General features: G+C 35.4%; 1 protein-coding gene across 2 annotated transcripts; it reads right to left on the reverse strand.

Annotated features, from left to right (window-relative positions):
• Positions 1 to 956: 956 nt before the first annotated feature.
• LOC121449994 (amine sulfotransferase-like) lies at positions 957 to 18185 on the reverse strand. Of its 2 annotated transcripts, none has more exons than XM_041654653.1 (7): positions 18015 to 18185; positions 14245 to 14396; positions 11044 to 11252; positions 9558 to 9684; positions 8428 to 8522; positions 5585 to 5768; positions 957 to 2119 (listed from the first exon to the last, which is right to left on the reverse strand). In XM_041654653.1, the coding sequence occupies exons 2-7, from the start codon at positions 14384 to 14386 to the stop codon at positions 1998 to 2000; spliced, it is 879 nt and encodes a 292-aa protein (XP_041510587.1). In that variant the 5' UTR covers positions 14387 to 14396; positions 18015 to 18185; the 3' UTR covers positions 957 to 1997. The 2 variants fall into 2 exon arrangements, with proteins under 2 accessions (XP_041510587.1, XP_041510586.1); XM_041654652.1 differs by lacking the exon at positions 18015 to 18185 and adding an exon at positions 16537 to 16679.
• Positions 18186 to 18762: the final 577 nt, after the last annotated feature.

Genomic DNA, 18762 nt, shown 5'->3' on the forward strand with positions numbered 1-18762 from the left:
ATGTTTGGCCTTAGCCAAAGTTGGTTGCTTCAACGCTGCAAACGTGACTTTGGGTGATTGCCTAGGTAGCCAGTTGTCTCTGTGATTTGTTGCATGTTTTGGAAGTTGTTTTACTGAACTTCCTAATTATCCAGGTAACATTATTTCCCTTCTCAGATCTTCGATGGGGTTGAAGACTATATAAATGTAGTTACTTTCCACTCATGACTTGGCCAAGCTATTTATTATACAAGACCTAAGCTAGTTAGAATAGGATATTTGTACTTATTGTATATAATTTCATAGTAGGTTTAGAACTCTCTTACTTAAACAAAAGGGGGAGGTGTTTCGGGAGGTCCTTCCGCAACTCCAGCCAATAGCCGCTGAGATACCAGCCCATTGGGGCGTGGTCTCTCTTCCTTTAAAAAAGTGGCCAATTCCCTTCTCACTCTCTCTTACTTCCTGCTCCACTTCCGGCAACTAGACTTCCTTCCTGGTTGCGCAGAGGGATGTTGTCTGGGACGGTGATCTGTAAGTTTTTCCCCTTTAAATAAATAACCATTCTATTAATCATAATTCCAAACTGGTGTGGGATTGTTGTGACTTACACCTTCGCCTTCACTTCTCCTCCTTCTCCTCCTTCTCCTCCTCCTCCTCCTCCTCCTCCCCTTCTTCTTCTTCTTCTTCTTCTTCTTCTTCTTCTTCTTCTTCTTCCCTGTCTCCCAATCTTTCTTTCTCTCTTTCATCTTTCTTGGTATTAAGTCAAAGTGTGCCTCTATTCAGGACAGTTCCACTTTGTCTCTAACTACAAAGTGTCCTCCTTCAAGCCTCTGCCATATCCATCTCTCTTGCTACTCTCTCCCAGATTTCATCAGCAGCTCATTCAGTTGCCTTCAGGCTCCCTACCCTTCATCACAGGTGTGCATGAGACAGGTATCTCTATAGTCAGCAAACAGGTTGAAACACACTACCAGAAATAAAGAATGTCTATTTTATTGATTTCATTGATTTTATTTTATTTTACAGGATAAAAATGAGCTCCCACAGACGTATTACTATTCAGTTCCCTACCTAGAAGGTAGGGATATACATGCCACAGGGTTGTACAAAAGATGTGTGATAATATGAGCATGGTTCCCGGAGCTGTGACTGAATATACCAGGTAGTTATCCAAAGTTTAGTTCATAGCGTCAATAACATTATATGTAACAGCAAAAGAAAATCTAATGTGCATTGTCTACAAAGGTTGGTAAAAATAGTAATCAATCCATCGTGTATAAGTATAAAATCATCAAAAAACAAAAATAATGAACAAAATATTTAGATTTTATTGAGTAGGGAAACACATCTTCATCCCTCTTTTCTTGTTGTTGAAATTCTGATATTTTTTCAATGCTTGGTTACAATTTTCCAAATTAAAATTTCTAATATTCCCACCACCACCTTTTTGAGTCAGGAAAAGTTGAAGATTTATTGTGTGAACAGGAAGATGTTTCTTGATACAAAATATATTTTCTAATTCTTATATGTCCATTGGTGTTTGGCTTGCATTCATATCTGTATGAGGATATTTGATCTTGTAGACTGGAATTATAAACAGCTGTGAGCTGGCATGTCAGTTCTGGGAATTGAACTCGAGTCCTCTGGAAAAGCAGTCTATGCTCTTAACTGCTGAGCCATTTCTTTACAGTTCTTAATCAAAAATTTAATCATAAAACATGAAACAAAAATGTCCACTACAGAGAATTCTTTGTAGAGATTTTTATACATTGCAAAGCACCATTTTTTTATTCTTTAGTGCACAGTCCCAATGCTAACTAGGACCCAAACTAATTTAATTTTGAAATTTAAAATCATTCATTAAACTCATTGCAATTTATCCAGGCAGTGTTTACTCATTTTGTTCCTTAATAAAGCTTGGCATTTAATGATTAAGATACAGAAACATATCAATTGATAGAAAAGCAAGCCTTTTGCTTAATGGGCTTTTATGATTATTTTATACTAACATTGGAACTCTAGTCTTCATTTATATCCCAGACAAACTTCAAGGGAAAGTTTTTCATGTTCTTCTTGAATATCATATCAAATCGTTCATTCTGCTTAACTGTCAGATGATGCTTCCAGTCTCCAATGGTACCTAGTGGGATAAGCATAGGGACAGCCCGTAGGTAGTGAATAAAAATATCAAAGGTCACTCTAACAACTCAATGTCTTCTCCAACCCATGCTAGGTAACCATGAGTGTTCTGTGGAGTTTGATTCCTCACCTTTCTTTACAGAAGACAGAACAGGGAAAGACACCTACACAAAACACAACAAATGCCCTGCTAGATCACTGTCCCATGTGTTAAAGAACCAATCATAACCCATTCTTTAGGAAGAAACAAAAAACCTTCAAATACGAATACTTGAGAATTTTTGAAGTAATCTACTATATGTCTAGCATAATACAAACCAACAATATTAATCGATAAAATGTAATATATACCCCAAGGTATATATGTTCATGTTTCAGTCTTATATTTTATCCCATTGGTCTGTATGTCTATTTTATGCCAGTACCATGCCGGGTTTATTATTATTACTCTATAATGTATTTTGATATCTGGAATGAATATCCCTATAATATTATTCTTTTTAGTTATTATTTCTTTGGCTATCCAAGGTTTTTTCTGACTACAAATGAATTTTAGGTTGGCCTTTTTTAAAATTTCTGAGTACTATGCTGTGGATATTTTGATCGGGATTTCATTGGATCTACATTGCTTTTGGTAAGATATTCATTTTCTCTATTTATATTAAATCTACAAAACCATGAACATGGAGGTCTTTCCATTTTCTAATGTCTTCCTCAAACTCTTCACAGATTTAAGCTTTTTCATTGCAGAGGTCTTTCACCTTCTTGGTTAGGTTTATTCTAGTGTATTTTGTTGCCTTTGATGTGCTTGTAAGTAGGATTGTGTCCTTAATCTTTCTTTCAGCATGTTTGTTGGTGGTCTACAGAAAGGCTACATATTTCTGTAAGCTGGTTATATCCTGGAACTCTGCTGAAATTGATGCTTGTTTCTACAGGGGTTTTGTTGGAATTTTAGATTCTCTTATGTATAATATCATATCATATTCAAATAGGAAAAATTTTCCTTTTTTTTTCCTGTCTATATCTCTTGAATTTTCTTCTCTTGCCTTATTGTTTTAGCTGGTGCTTCAAGCACTTTGCTAAAATGCAGTGAATTGGATATAATAGCAAACAACCCTCTCTCATTCTTGGTTTTCATGAGATAGCTTTTAAGTTTTTCTCAATTTAAGATAATGTTGCTGTTGTGGGAGGTCCTTCTGCTCCTCCAGCCAATAGCCACTGAGATACCAGGCCATTGGGGCGTGGTCTCTCTCCCTTTATAAAAGCAGCCACTTCCCTCCTCGCTCTCTTACTTCCAGTTCCACTTCTGGTGACTAGACTCCCTTCCCAATTGTGCAGAGGGCTATTGTCTGGGACTGTGATCTGTAAGTTTTTTCCCCTTTAAATAAATAACCATCCTATTAACCATAATTCCAAACTAGTGTGGGATTGTTTGTGACTTATGCCTTCACCTTCAACATACGAAACAGTAAGAATCAAAATGAGGTCATCGGTTTTAGAGGGAGTGAGAAGAGCACATGGGAGAGGCCAGAGGGAGGGGACATGTCAAGGGTTAAAAGGACAGGGAAGGAGATAGGTGATACACTATTTTAATGAAAATTTCTAATAAAAAATTAAAAGAGTATTTAAGGGCCAGAAAAAAATGCAATTGCATAGTTCCATAATTGGAGGGATTTTTAAAATTATTTTGTTATTTACCTCAAATGTATATTCCGTGTGAGGAGGGGGGGGGCATACATACAATTCAAACTTGTAAATTCCTCCATTTTCATTAAAAAATTAAAGCCAAAAACTTTCAATTAGTGATATTAAGGTTACAGAGGACAGCAGAGCTGCCACTGTTACAATTTTACAGGATACACATTTGCAACCACCATTACATCCTGTTAAAAAGGAAACAAACACTGAGTGGTGGTAGGTAGCACATGCCTTTTATCCCAGTACTCAGGAAGCAGAATCAGGCTGATCTCTGTGAGTTCAAGGCCAGCCTATTCTATAACAGCTAGTTCCAGAACAGCTAGGACTGTTACATAGAAAAACCCTATCTCAAAAATAAAAAAATGGAAACAATAAACATTATATTTTCTGCTTGAACATGTGATTATACAAACTATTTCTTGCATTTGGAAGGACAGTAAATTAATATTGGTATAAGAATGGATGAGCACTGGTCTAGTTGGAGAATAAGAAGTAAAGGAATGTTAATTGGGAGAAGATAAAAAAGGAACATTTTTGCAAATTATCAAAAGTAACATCAATTTCAATAAAGCATTTACACATTATTTACAGCCAAAGTCTATCATAATCATCAGCAATGAATAACTTAAAGTAATCAAGATACATGTCGAGTTATGCTTTAGAATGTTACATTAAATAATATAGTGAATTAAAATTTGAGCTTTGAGTTTCAAGAGTACCAGTTTAGGTGAGTTTATTTTTCTTAACAAGTGCTGACACATAATTAGGTCACAATGCCTGCATATGGTTGCTCATGCCTGTGTTCCCACCACAAGTGAGGCAGAGACAAGACTAGGTGTCAGAGGTAATCCTCAGTTACACATAGCAAGTTCAAAACCAGCCTGAGTCACATGAATGAGACCATGAATCCAAATTGAAAAGAAAATATTAATTGTTTATACGTACGTTTGAGTCACAGATGATAGGGTGAATAAGACATGGCTGTAATTATGGCAATGAATAAAAGTGGGGTATGAGGAAGGAGTGGCTAAACCTCCTGCACTTTAAAATACAGTGAAATAAACAGAAGTAAAATTAAAATTCTTGTGGACTAACCAAGTGAGTACCCTCAAATCTATTCCCAGCACTTCCAAGCAAGAGGCAGGAGGAAATCAAATTCTAGGCGAGACTGAGCTACACAATGTCTGTGATGCCAGCCTGAACCAAGTAGTACTAATTTCTTTCAAAATCAATAAATTCACCCCATTTCAAAAATATCCATAGGACAATACTCCTGACATGTCTTAAAAGAGTTGAATCATATGAGTCCTACTGGTTGATTGCTGCCAACCACTCCCTCCTCCTTCCTCTACCACTTAGAGGGAAAACAGGCATGAACAATCATATACAGGTTTTGTGTGTCAGCAGTTGTGAAAAAAGCATGACCTACCCTAAACTGATAATCTTTAAGATCACAAGTCAAAATTTTAATTTATTAAATCATTTAATGTAACATTCTAAAACATAATTTGACATATATATTTCATTCCTTATAAGGAACGAAAACCACACATTAAATAAGTAAAACTATTGTGGTTTTTTCTAAAATACTATTAAATTTCCTGATAAATTCTTTTAGTTCAGTGTCCATTAATATTTTTTATGTTCCCTAGGTTCCCAGTGCCTTTATCACCTGGAGAAACACATTGGAAGCACAGTACTATTGCTCCAAGGGAAGAGACTGGGGGAAGTCTCAGTACTTTCATTATTACAAACCAGTGATTCTCACCTTTGCGCAGGAAATAGCCATTGCTTCTTGCCCCAATTTCCTTCTTTATAATATTACCATAATTTGCTCGCGGGTCAGATTTCATGTTCTGAAATGTAGCTTGTCTCACAACAGTATCCAGATCTTCTTCATTCAGTTCTTTCTCCAGAAAACTGCAGATTTTAAGCACTGAGCCCCTGAGGTCCTGAAAAGTCATGGGTTGAGGAATTATTAACTTTATGATGGTGGTCTGAGTTACCCAAACTTGTGACATAATCATGTAGAATTCCTTCCTAGAAATCAAAGACTGCTCAACAAATGCTAAAGGAAAAATAAATTAATATGATTATTTCAATTGATACAGAAAATAAGTTCAGTAAAACAGCACAAAGCAGTAGAAAGTACTTCAAATACAAAAGGCTACATATAAACACCTACACATAAAATACTTAATAGAAAACATATAAAAATGTTCAGGTCCTGTTGAGAATCACTCAAACGTTCCTACCTCTCTTTGCTACAACCTTGGGAATAAATAAAGAAAAGAGGATTGTAAACTAGAAACATACCAAACAGATCATGTGGTTTTCAGTTCAGAAAGAACAATCAAATAACAATTCCATTTACAATTGTACAATGTACAATACCAGGTGAATTTCTATACATTAATAAGGAAACTGTATCAACATTGCATCAATAACAACAAAAATCTTAGCATTACAGTTAACAAAGGCAGTGAGATAGCCTATTGAAACTATCCAACCATTACTGAAAGAAATACAGGAAAACAAAACAGAGAATTGTCTAATACATATGAATTGCAACACAGTATTTTTTTAATTTGTTTTTGTTTTTTGAGACAAGGTTTCTCTGTAGCTTTGGAGCCTGTCCTGGAACTAGCTCTTGTAGATCAGGCTTGTAGATTTGGGGGAGGAGTATATGTTTGTTTGCTTGTTTGTTTGTTTAGGTTGATTTTTTTTTTCGTTTTTTGAGACAAGGTTTGTCTGTAGCTTTGGAGTCAGTTCTAGAACTAGATCTTGTAGACTAGGTTGGCCTCGAATTCACAGAGATCCTCCTGACTCTGCCACCTGAGTGCTGGAATTAGAGGCATGCACCACCACCTGGCCGTATTTCTAGATTTTGAAAGTTTGTAAAAAAAAAATCATGGAACCTAAAATGCTATATTAATACTATAAATAGAGTATATGACACAAATTCCTTTTCTGGAACTCCATGAATCATCTAAAGGAACCAACATAATTTGTATAAAGGACTCTGCATTAAATTACTGTTATTTGTAACAAAATATTTGATAAAATATGTTTAGTAAAATTTTGAATATAAAGTTACAACTTCCACTTTTTTGAAATAAACACCAATGAACAAAAAAAGTTCAAATAGACTCCTAGAAAATATTAGTAGCTCATTTAAATACCTCATTTTCAATTCTGGGTAGGTCATCAAATTAAAAATCAACATAGAAAACTCAGTTAAATTGCATCACAGATTAAAAGGATATAACCACTATTTATGGAAAATTCTATCTATATTTATCTGAGCTCTATTAAGATAAAACACTGACCAAAACAATGTAGGAAGAAAAAGAATTATTTCACATTGGAGGTGATAGTCCATCCATCATCAAGAAGCGGCAAGAACTAAAGCAGAAATACGGAGAAATAGTCCTTACTGACTTGCTCCTCCTGACATGCTCACATGCTTTCTTTTCTTTATCTTTCTTTTATGTGGAAGGAACTTATGTGGCCCATACAATAACTATATCATGGTTAGTAACTTACCTTCTACAAATAACTTTGTTGTGTAATAACCATGAAGTGACATGAAGAAATGAAAAACTCTTTAGATAAGAATAGAATCACAGATGTTATAAATACTAAAATTATATGAACAATAACTCTGGTTATTAATTCAAGGAGACAAAAGACAAAAATAAAAATTGTCCAAAGTCGTAGACTCTGGCTGAGAATGTAGATTGGAAGGAGAACATTTGTATGTCATGTAAGAGACTCAGGTTTCAATCACCAGCATAGAAACAAACAAAACCAAGATACTGAAGGCAATGTGCCAGGTAAGATATTGGGGGCAGTAAGTCAATTCACCATGGATAACAGTATGGATCCTACACAATTAAGTATAGGCCCACCATAATCCAGTGACCCCATTCCTAGCTGTATGTCCAATAAGCATAAAGTCAGCATTCAAATCATTATCAGAACCCAATGTTGTTGCACTCTTCTCTCTAGTCAAGGCATGGAATGTGCCTAGATACGAATCAATATATAAAAGAATAAAAAAGCACTATATATACAAAAATACAGTACTATTTTGATGCAAAGAAAAGTAAAAATCTGTTGTTGGTAATGGACAAACCTTAAACCACCAGATTATGTGAAATCAACAAATACAAAGAAATAGAAATAACGTCTCTATCCCATGGGAAAAAAAAGTACAATAGTCATTCTGAAAGTTGAACTATAATTATTAGGAATTAGGAAAAGTCTGAGAAAAGAAAGAATGTAAGAAATAAGACTAATGCATGCCGTGTTCATAGATGACAATACCACACTGAATCAACTAACACGAACATTTAAGGGCTGATAATCTCTTAAAGAGACAAGTCTATGCTATGTACGTCAGATTGTCTGTGTTGACACAAGAAGAAATAACAAGAGGAGACCACAGGGAGAAGAGAGTGCTGAGGAAGACCAGCAGGGCCTGAATGTCAGGAACCTCCATCAACACAAAACCCAAAAAAGGCTTTTTGGTGGTATGAGGACAGTGGGGAGCGTGTGGTTTAAACTCAGAGATGATAAGTAATTTTCAAAACAACTACCTCATCTTACCTTCTTCATATCTTCATAGCTCAGGAACATTATACTGAAATCATGTCTGTGTTCATACCAGCCTCTAATGTGATCAAACCAACGGCTTCCTACAACTGAAGGGAAAATAACTGAGTAACACAGTCAAAGCGCTGTACTTACTGAGCAACAAATGATAGTCTTTCTTTGCTAGTTTAGAGTATTCAGAAGAAAAAAATGAAGCCCCTACCATTGGGTGTCTACAGGACTATTTCAAAGAGTTCTTTTTGTGTAACGATTACACAAGGCTCATACCAATCTACCTATTTAGGGATGCAGCAAGCAAGACAGACACTGAGAAATTCTAGGGGCAGGGTAGATTGTTCAGTGGTTAAAACACTGGCTGCTCTTGCAGAGGACCAGGATTTGGTTCTCTGTACCCACAGGGTGGCTCAGAAACCATCTGTAATTTCAGTTCCTGAAAATCTGAAGCTCTCTGCTGACTTCTGACATCACTTCACTCATGTTGTATATACTTACATCCAGCAAAATGCTCACAAAACAAAATAAATAAATCTAAAACCTTTCAATAAAGAAATTCAAGTGTGTGACCTCAAAGATACCCTTCAGGGACATTTATATTTCTCCTCTCTCTGAAGGCATATGTCTTCATTTCTCATGTCCTATCTGAAGAGCAGTGTTTTCTTGCAACAACGAAATAGAAGCTGATTATAAGGTTAGCAATGTGTGAGATCCTGATTCCACACCCCACAGCCTCTTTCATTAATCAGTTTTCCTCAGTAGTGACATTAATGATTCCAGTTTCCCAACAAGTATGGGTCATGCAGAGCTTACATTCACCTTCAACTTTAGCTATATGACTCTTCCTATGCCATTAGATAGAAAGAACAAATAAAATACTTGTAAATCTTTTGCGCTCTAGCCAAAGTGCTTCTTAAATAATATAGAGAGAGCATTTCAAGTTGGCAATCCTCAAATAGTCCTGACAGTGGCAGGATAATAATTGTGTATCTGGTTATTTTGGTTCAGAATTATTACTCTTTCTAAGCTTCTCCTGCCACCTCTGTCTCTTAGATACATGTTTCTACTTTGAGATGCCTTAAATGTCATCTGTGTTTTATAAACAAATGAGAGGGAATAAATGTAGTTACCTTTTCCATCTAGAAATTTTTCCAGATAATGTTCTATGGTTTCTGTAGCTTCTAGAGTAGCCACCCAATTTGAGAAATGAAAAAATGAGATCAAAACGTCTTTGGGATTTCTATAAATATAAAGAATCTGCAGAAAAAACACAAAGTTGCTTTAGTAATTCTTGGTTATTCTAATAAGTTCTAAACAATTAAATGATAGCACTTGTCCAAATACATTTTTATTTACATCTAGGTAATATTTATGAAAATGTAGTTGGTTATCAACTTTTTGTTTCATGTTATAAAGTGAATACTTCCATTTACATAGTATTCCACACATGTAAAAGAATACAAGTCAATGTTATTTTTATATTTTTATTATTAAATTTATTAATAAATTATTAAAATACATTATTTTTAAAGTTGATAAATGTGGTAAACATGTTTTCCATATAGCTTAGGGCTATAACAATTGATATTCATTAAGTTTTCTGAGATAGCTTATATATAGCCAAGGTAGCAGTGGAAATAAGTGGAAAATATAAGAATGAAATATTATGTTGCTATAAACATCAACAGTATGTACATGTAATTTAAAAAGTAATATCTCTCTACTGTTATGAATGATAATTAGTGAGTTTGTTAAGAGCATTAGACCAAAAACAAACACATTTCTAATCTTGAAACAAGGAAATATTTCTTAAATAAGGTTGTTATTGTGTTAGGTTTTTGTTTGTTTTTTGAGAAAGAAATTAAAGTTGGGTGGATAAGGAGGGGGAGAGGATCTAGAAGGACTTGAGGGAAGGGAAGAATATGTTCAAAATATATTTAAACTTAAAATTGTTTTAAGTGATAAAAAATTCAATTAAAATAAAATAAGCAAATGATGGATTTATATTTTAAAAAGTCAACATGTTTGATTATACTAAATTAAGAATGTTACTAATCAAATTAAACCACAAAGTTCCAAAACATGAGAAAGGCCTTAAGTAGAAAAGCATGCAGAAGTGACAGAATTAATACCAGTACGAAAATAATGCTAAAATTATAGTAAGGAAAAGCTGGACCAATGGTAGAATCTTTTCACAGAATTATCACTGGCCATGGTCAGTAATATCAATTTTTTTAATCTCATTATTGAACAGCCATATGAAAATTAAGACCAGTGTGAGTCTTCATTCAATAACTGGCACATTGAAAAACACTGAAATCCAACGTGTCAAGTTACTAGAGGAAAAACAAGAACTGGTTCTTTGTAGGTTTCAGCAATAACTGATTATCCACTTTCTTCCGAAATAATCCACCTCCTCTATAAGCTGTCTTCCCCAGTCACTGTGGCTCTGCAGTTCTATTCACAGATGAGGGTTCTAGGGAAACTTGTAGAAGAGTACCCTAAAGACGTACTCGAGAATAACCAGGGAGATGTACATCATAACACTAATATGGAAATACTTTTATTATTTAATACTTAAGGTATTTTGTCTGTTCAAAAAGCTCTATGACATACTTTAGTCTTTTTATTCTTGAGACCTTTTGGCACTAAGTAATATGGAAGATGGGAAGCAAAGATGCGAGGTGACGGCATATTGACATAGTCTAAATTATGTATATTGTACTCAAAGAATGGTACTCTGTCCATTGTTTCGATGTTTTCAGTACTATTCCGGTGGCCGTCAAAATAAATCAGGCTGAGAATCTGCTGGGTCCAGATGGTACCTGTAAAAAGAGGTAACAATCCTATTTTCAGCCTTGAGGTAGGTTTAGGTAATAAATAGCTATAGTAACTTCGTTCATCTTCAAGTCTTTGATGCTTTTTTTTAATATTGCATGTATGCTAACAAGCAAGTATAATTTTTGTTTGATTTTTATCTGTGTTCAGTAATAACATTAGAAAAGACAAAATCAAGGTCTTTAAATTCCTTTTTTTAGTATAATTGTTTTGTTATGATTTCTTGATAGAGATTATTCAAATTATTCCTATAGCTTCTCTGTATTCTGTGTTCCAAGAAAAGTCTTTTTGTAGTATTTCAAACTTCTAATAGACAAATAGCATTTGTAGATTAATAGGTATGTTCTTATAATACCACGCATGTACACCCTGTGCTAAAATCACATCAAGGCAAGCCACATTAACTTCTTGCTAACTTTCATTCAGTTTGTAGTTCGTGATCTTCATAATATATTCATCTAGGGTATAGGATGCCCTTTAGCTGTGTGTTACAGGCATTGCTCTTCCTCTGAGACACTCTTACAAGTTAGGTATTACAATTTTAGAAAACTTAACAAAATTGAAGCCCAACCCTAGGTCTCCATGTTCCCATGAATGGATTATAAATACATTGTACGGAAAAAAAGAGGTCAAGATTTCCAGTTTACTTACTAATTCTTGGATTAATAGCCATTAAAGTAAGATGACAACAATAAAACTCTTTGGGAAATACATATAAAAACCCAACACTTTTTCCAGTTCAAATGGATCTGGGTGTAATCAAATGCAATGGTACTAATGGTCGACCTTATTTATTAGTGACGATTCAAAATGATTTGCCAGTGTAAATTTGGCTTGAACATTCACTCTTGTTATTCTGAGGATGACATTATGGTGAATTTCATGAAACAGTCCCTGAAATTTTGAAATAACCATTCTTAGGAAGATGTCACTGACTCCAGAGGTGTAACAATTGGAGTGTCTGACATCTTGCATGAGCCATCACAATCATAATCATTGTCCTAGCCTTCATCCAGGACTTTTAGGAGCAATTGACAATACTTTGGAAAATACCAGATTATTTAAGGCACTAAACCAAATATGTGATATAATGAAGAGGCTTGATTTATCCTTTTCTCTTATTGCCATGACAAGGATAGGTTGCCAGTATGGACCACAGCCAGGATACAGTTCATGCTGAGGTGTATAAATGTACATCTAGAAACATATTGGTCCCAGGTTCACAAAAGGAAGAATTTCCTAAAATATTTCTGTAAGACCTTGGTGTAGTTATACACTAGAAAAATAAAACAAATCTCCAAATACTTTTGTCTCACAAGAAAAAATACCTAAGGAGATTTCAGAGCACTAGGATAGGTGAAGATTGATGGAAAATGACCCTCTGAAAGAAAGTAATGCTTTCTCTTGGCTGTACCATGAGTGTAAAACAGAACAAAAACAAAAACCTATTATTTCTGACCAAAGTCTCTTTAACTATACACCAATATTTATAAAAATGCAACAGTTTAACATGTTAGTGTGTACAAAGACAATGTATTTTTCAGATCTTGGCAAGTCCTTGAGTTTAAGATCTACAGTAAAATGAAATGGTTATTCCTAGATTCATGAAGTTCTGTGATACATATAAGCATTCCAGAATAAAAAGCAAGGCAGAAAGTATACAATGAAATTAATTTTGAAGTGATATTTTTATCTTTGCATACTTGCACATGTGCCTATGTGTGTTTCTGGTGTATATCTAGTGAATGTGTGTGTGGTGCACTTGTGGATATGGTGGACAAGTGTGTGTGAGAGAAAAATTTGTGCGTGTACTCGCTTGTATGTGTGTGCAGCCTGGTGTATGTGTAGTGTTATGAATACAGTTGCCTTTAGTCCTGATTGAAAAATGTTCATTTTCTGAGTATGTGGTCCAGCTGGATTCTGCGGATTCTCCTGTCTCTGTCTGCCACCTCACCACAGGAAGCTCAAGATTACAGACACACATTACCATATCTGGCCTACAAGGGTTTAAGTGATCCCATCTCAGGTTTTCATCTTTCAAGGCCAAGACACACATTTCACTCAACAGCCATCACCTCAGCCTTGAAAAGGTTTTTTGTCCACACCATGAACAATCCCATTGTCTGTAGTGTTTGGCAATAGCCAAACATGAACTATTTTTTAAAAGGGCATGTGAAATTTTAAGGACAGATTTATTTCTTAAATTGTATCAACCACAGTAAAAACACAAACAAAAATCTCCAAGTGTTGATTCTGGTGACTCATTTGTCACCATTGAAAGAGAATTTTCCTGTCCCCAGCAGAACATCACTGCTCCAGCACTGATAGATTTCACACCTCAAAAAAAACGTGTGTGTGTGTGTGTGTGTTTGCACAGATGCATACTGGTGAGTGTAAGAACTTCTTTTCTCAGTAATTTATTTATTTTTATTTTATGTGCACTGGTGTTTTGTCTCTATATATGTCTGTGTGAGGATGTCACATCTTGGAGTTATAGACAGCTGTTAGCTGCCATGTAGGTGCTGGGAGCTGAACCTGGGTCTTCTGGAAGAACACTCTTAAATTGTATTAAGTAGATCTCAGTTCCTATAGAATACTTTTAAAGCTAGCGATATGTGGTTTAAAATTTATTCTAAACAATGAAGCATTTGCAAATTTGCATTCAGGAGACATTATTTCAGATGACGTGATCCCTGTCCAACAGACCAAACAGGTCAGCGCTCACCAAGTGTGTGCTCCTTGCTCTATGTGGCACATCTCATTCTCACAACATTCCTGCTTTCTACCAGAGTACACACTACATTCTCTGATAGTGGCTTTTTCTCCTACAGATTGGGTTTTATTTAGACTTTATCTGATCATAAATTGTTATGTAAATATAGGTTTTCTGCTTGTGGAGAGTAGACAGGAGCCATGTTTCCACACATAATTGTAAACCAAAGAAGACATTAAGAGCACATGCCCACTCCTGACACTTACCAGATTTTGGATAGGTTACTAAGAAGACATCATCATCTCTAATTTCAAAATCTTCCATCATTTCTAAATGTTCAACATCTGTAATCAATTTCTCAAAATTATATCCTTTAAAGTTAAGCAAATATTCATCTGTGTTATCCATAATTATTCACCTAGAGGTAAATACATAGAATACATTCTGTAGGTCAAGTATTATACAATATTGAATAACAATTGCTGGGAGGTTAATATGGGCCAAGCACCATTTAGATATATTATGTGTATAAATATTTACTGTGAAAAATAAATTACATAAGTTATCTAAATTTCATAATACTTTAATGTTGCTTTATTTTTCAAATCACCTCATTAAATATGAGGAAAAGAAGAGTTAGTACGTTTTTCTGTAATTCCATGTAGATTATCGAGATTGTCACAATTCTAAGCATACAGATGAGAAAATGGGGCTACAGAGAGGTCAACTAAATTATTCAAGGTTGCCCAGCTAGCCACCCTCAGAAGATTTCATAACAAAAAGTTGGGCACAGAGGACATACAGATAATCTAGAACACTTTGCATTTTTTTCCTGCATGTTTTCATCCTCATAAAAATAAGAAACTCTCCAAGGTGGATTTTTTGTATTTGATATAAGGTTTAGATAACCTGCTCTCTCCAAACAAGGCTTCTGTAACTTATCTGCTGAGCTGCTCTTGAAATGAACAGCACCAATATCAGAGCTTCTGAAAGTAACTCATAACTACAGTAACTTACACTTATAGTAACTTATAGTTTCAAGGTCTCCTATGAAACTTTCCATAATTTTAATTTCCAAACAAAGAATCTAACATCAGAACTGCAATTTAATCTAAATAATAAATGAATTAGAAATATAAATCAAACAATCTCAAGATAATTATGTCCTTGCCAAAGTTTGATCAAGCCAAATATCTCCACTGGGTCTGACAAAGAACTCTCTATTTGAAGATTAAAGTGACCAGAGAATGTTCACAGTTCTCATAGTACCTTAGCACTAGTATGCATCCAGAATTGTTTATTTTTTAAAATTCTGCCTCTGAGAAATTCAATTTGATAAAATTTGAAAATACAGCATTGACTAAATTGCATGTCAATAATCCACACTTAATTCAGTATGTAGATGATTTGAGTGAGGCAAGCATTTGCTATATAGTCTAAGCTGGTCCAGAACTCAGTGTGTAGTCCAGGCTAGTGTCAATGTGCATGGATGATATTGACTGTGATGGAATTACATCCATGCAACATGCATGACTAATTTCTTTACAGACATCTATCAGGTAGATAACCATTAAATAAGAATCACCTAGAAGGCTTATTACTCTGAACCACAAATTAAGATGTCTAATTGGGAAACTTCTGCCTTGCAGGTTCTTTCCCTAACAACTCAAGTCCAACCATGCTCACCATAGAGTGTTGGAAATGAAAAGGTTGAGCTGAAGGAACACACACACACACACACACACACACACACAACACACACACAGGAATTTCAGTGGAGGTAAATGGCACTGGTATTAAAAAAGAAAGCTTAAATTTATCCTTGGTAGTATGCTGAAGGAACCAAACAGCACATAATAGTAATCAGTGGAGAGTCCATTCATAGAGAATATTGCTGGAGTGAAGAGGAGACTAAAGAGAGTCTACCACATCTCACCTGACACCCACAGTACTTCCACATACTGTCTATACAGTCACTACATGCTCCAACCTGACTGTCCTGGGTAGGTGTGTTAGAATGCCTCTGAAAGCACACTGGATGAAATTTCCGTTTGTTCATAATTGTATTCAGTCACACAGCTGGGCTATCTTTTAAAAGAAAGAAAAGGAGGGGAGGCAGTAGAGACAGGAGAGAAGAGGAAGAAAAAGAGAGAGAGAATTTCCTTCTCTAAAACAAGGAAAGAGGGTCTAAAGAAGGTTCACTTTGGAAATAGACATCGGAGGTTTTTACTGACAGCAGGAAAAAATGACCATATGGAGAAAGCAAGTGTATGTCTCCTTCATATTTTTTGCAATGAAGCTCACGAAAAGAAGAAAAACAAATTAATGAGAAAAAATATTGAGACAAGGTCTCTTTATGTAACCCTGGCTGGCCTGGAACTCACTATATAGACCAGGCTCATCTCCAGTTAGCAGAGATCTACCTTCTTCTGCCTCCAAAGTGCTGCGATTAAAGTCATGCAAATTCATGTCTAGACTATAAGAAGAGAATTGTACATGTATTATGCAGAAGACAGGGAAAGCCTTGGTATTGTCTAAATCTATCCTTTTCTACTCACAGTTTGCAGATCAATGGAAGAAGCAAAACCAGTTCTGATGGAATGTTAAGAAATGCAGGAGTTGATGGCTGTTGAGGTGTAAATATTCCCTGCCACGGTTTTCTTGACCAATTAGAAGCGTTCTAGGAAGAGTAAAGTGAACTAGGTTCAGATATGTTGGGTAAGACTGTGCTGGAAGTAGGAAACCAGAGGCTTTTGGAGCATGAAATAAGTTAAACATTAGGAGATTATAGTTAAACATTACAGAGATCTGTAAGATATATTTTACATTTACTTAGTTATAAGGATTTTTTTATGTAAAGAGCAAGTTATATTTGACACCTATAGCTACAACTTACTTGGATAAATTCTGGAAATGATGATAACCAAATCCTTTTAAGGGTATCTGAGTAGCTAGTTTCAATTTTTCAGGGAATTATTGCTCTGTTCTTTATCCCAGTTTGTCCTGGCTAAAGATCTTTTTGTTTGTTTTTGGTTTTTGTTTTTGTCAATTTGACACAAGCTAGGGCATCTGTGAATAGGGAACCTCACTTGAGTTTTCATCAAATCTCCCTGTAGGGGAGACTGTGGAGCATTTTCTCAATAGTGATTGATGTAAGGAGCTGAGCCCACTGTGGGTGGTACCATCCTGGATGAATTGAGCAGGGCTGCTCCAACACAAACACACACACACACACACACACACACACACACACACACCAAGCAAGGCATGGAGTGTAAGTCATAAGCAGCAATCCTCCATAGTGTCTACTTGAGGTCCTGCTCTCAGGTTTTTGCCTTGATTTTTTGCCCAAACTTCCCTTTACAGTGGGGTATCAGCTGTAAAATAAAATAAACTTTTTCCTGTCCAAGTTACTTTTGGTCCTGACTTTATCACAGCAACAGAGAGAAAATTAAGTCACCATTTGTGCTGGTTAGGGCTAGTTTTATGTCAATTTCTCACAAATTAGAGTTATCTAAAAGGAGGGCACATCAATTGAGAAAATGTCTGTAAGAGGTCAGGCTATAAAGCATTTTCTTAATTAGTGGTTTATTGGGCGACCGTTGTGAGTTGTGCCATCTCTAGGTGGGTGGTCCTGTGTTCTGTAAGACAGCAGGCTGAGCAAGTCATGGAGAGCAACCTAATAAGCCACGCTACCCCAAGACCTTTGCATCAAATCCTGCCTCCATATCCTGTCCTGTAATTTCTGTCCTGACTTCCTTCAGTGATGAACAGTGACGTGGAAGTGCAAGCTTCTCAACACGCTTTTGGTTGTGGTGTTTCATCAACAGCAGCAGTAGCCCTAAGACACCATCCTATTGTTAATTGCACCTACTCAATTACTTCCACCATCGCAAAAACAGATCACACCAATGAAGGCTCCAGGCATTTTTTTAAAAAATCTTTTCATATATTAATTTATTTTCCAATGCCTTTAGAGGACCCTTCTTAGTGATTTCCTTGTAACCCTGCTCCTCTTCTTAGATGTAGATATTACCTGCCTTTGGATTTCTTCAATAATGGGTTTTTGTTCAAGGCCGGTTTTCAGTATCTTCTCTCATGTCTTTGCCCATTTTTCAGTCTTCTGTTTCCCACATTCACTGATGTTAGGTAATGATTCTCAGGTTCCCACAAAACACAGAATTTGGCCCCAGGAGAGATTCTTAAACTGTTCAATGCACAAATCTTTCCTGGTGAGATAATAGAACATAATCTAAGGGTAATTCAAGCTTCTAAACATTGAATTTGTCCCATTGTACATAATGCTTTAAACTGAGGAAGTATTTGTAAAATAATCCAGGTTATGAAGGAAGCAGTGTACTGAATATGGATATCAATGGGAAAAACTACTTACTAAAATGAACAGTTAAGCCAAGACCTTCTGGTTGTGTTAATATGAACTGTCTTTGAACTAGACGCTTTCAGGGTCTTAGAAGATACATAGATCTCATGAACATGGAAGGGATAGGAGAAAGGGAAACAGGACACTTGTAACAAAATGCAAACAATCTATGACATAATGATTAATAGAAGGTACAACAAATTCCCCCTTTCACTAATAAAACTTTTACTAAAGTTTGAAAATATAGAGATTAATAGATTTAACCCAATCCATGAGAAGTTTTTGCAATAAACACAGAAAAAATAAAAAACTGAAATTTATTGTTTATGAAGAATTTTTTCAAATGAGTAAGAAAAGCAACCAAATCCATAGGAAAGGGGATCAAAATTGTGACTAGATAAAC

Source organism: Microtus oregoni, unplaced genomic scaffold (assembly GCF_018167655.1).
Source record: "Microtus oregoni isolate MIOR12 unplaced genomic scaffold, Mior012 000006F_ref0000085, whole genome shotgun sequence".
NCBI lineage: Eukaryota > Metazoa > Chordata > Mammalia > Rodentia > Cricetidae > Microtus > Microtus oregoni.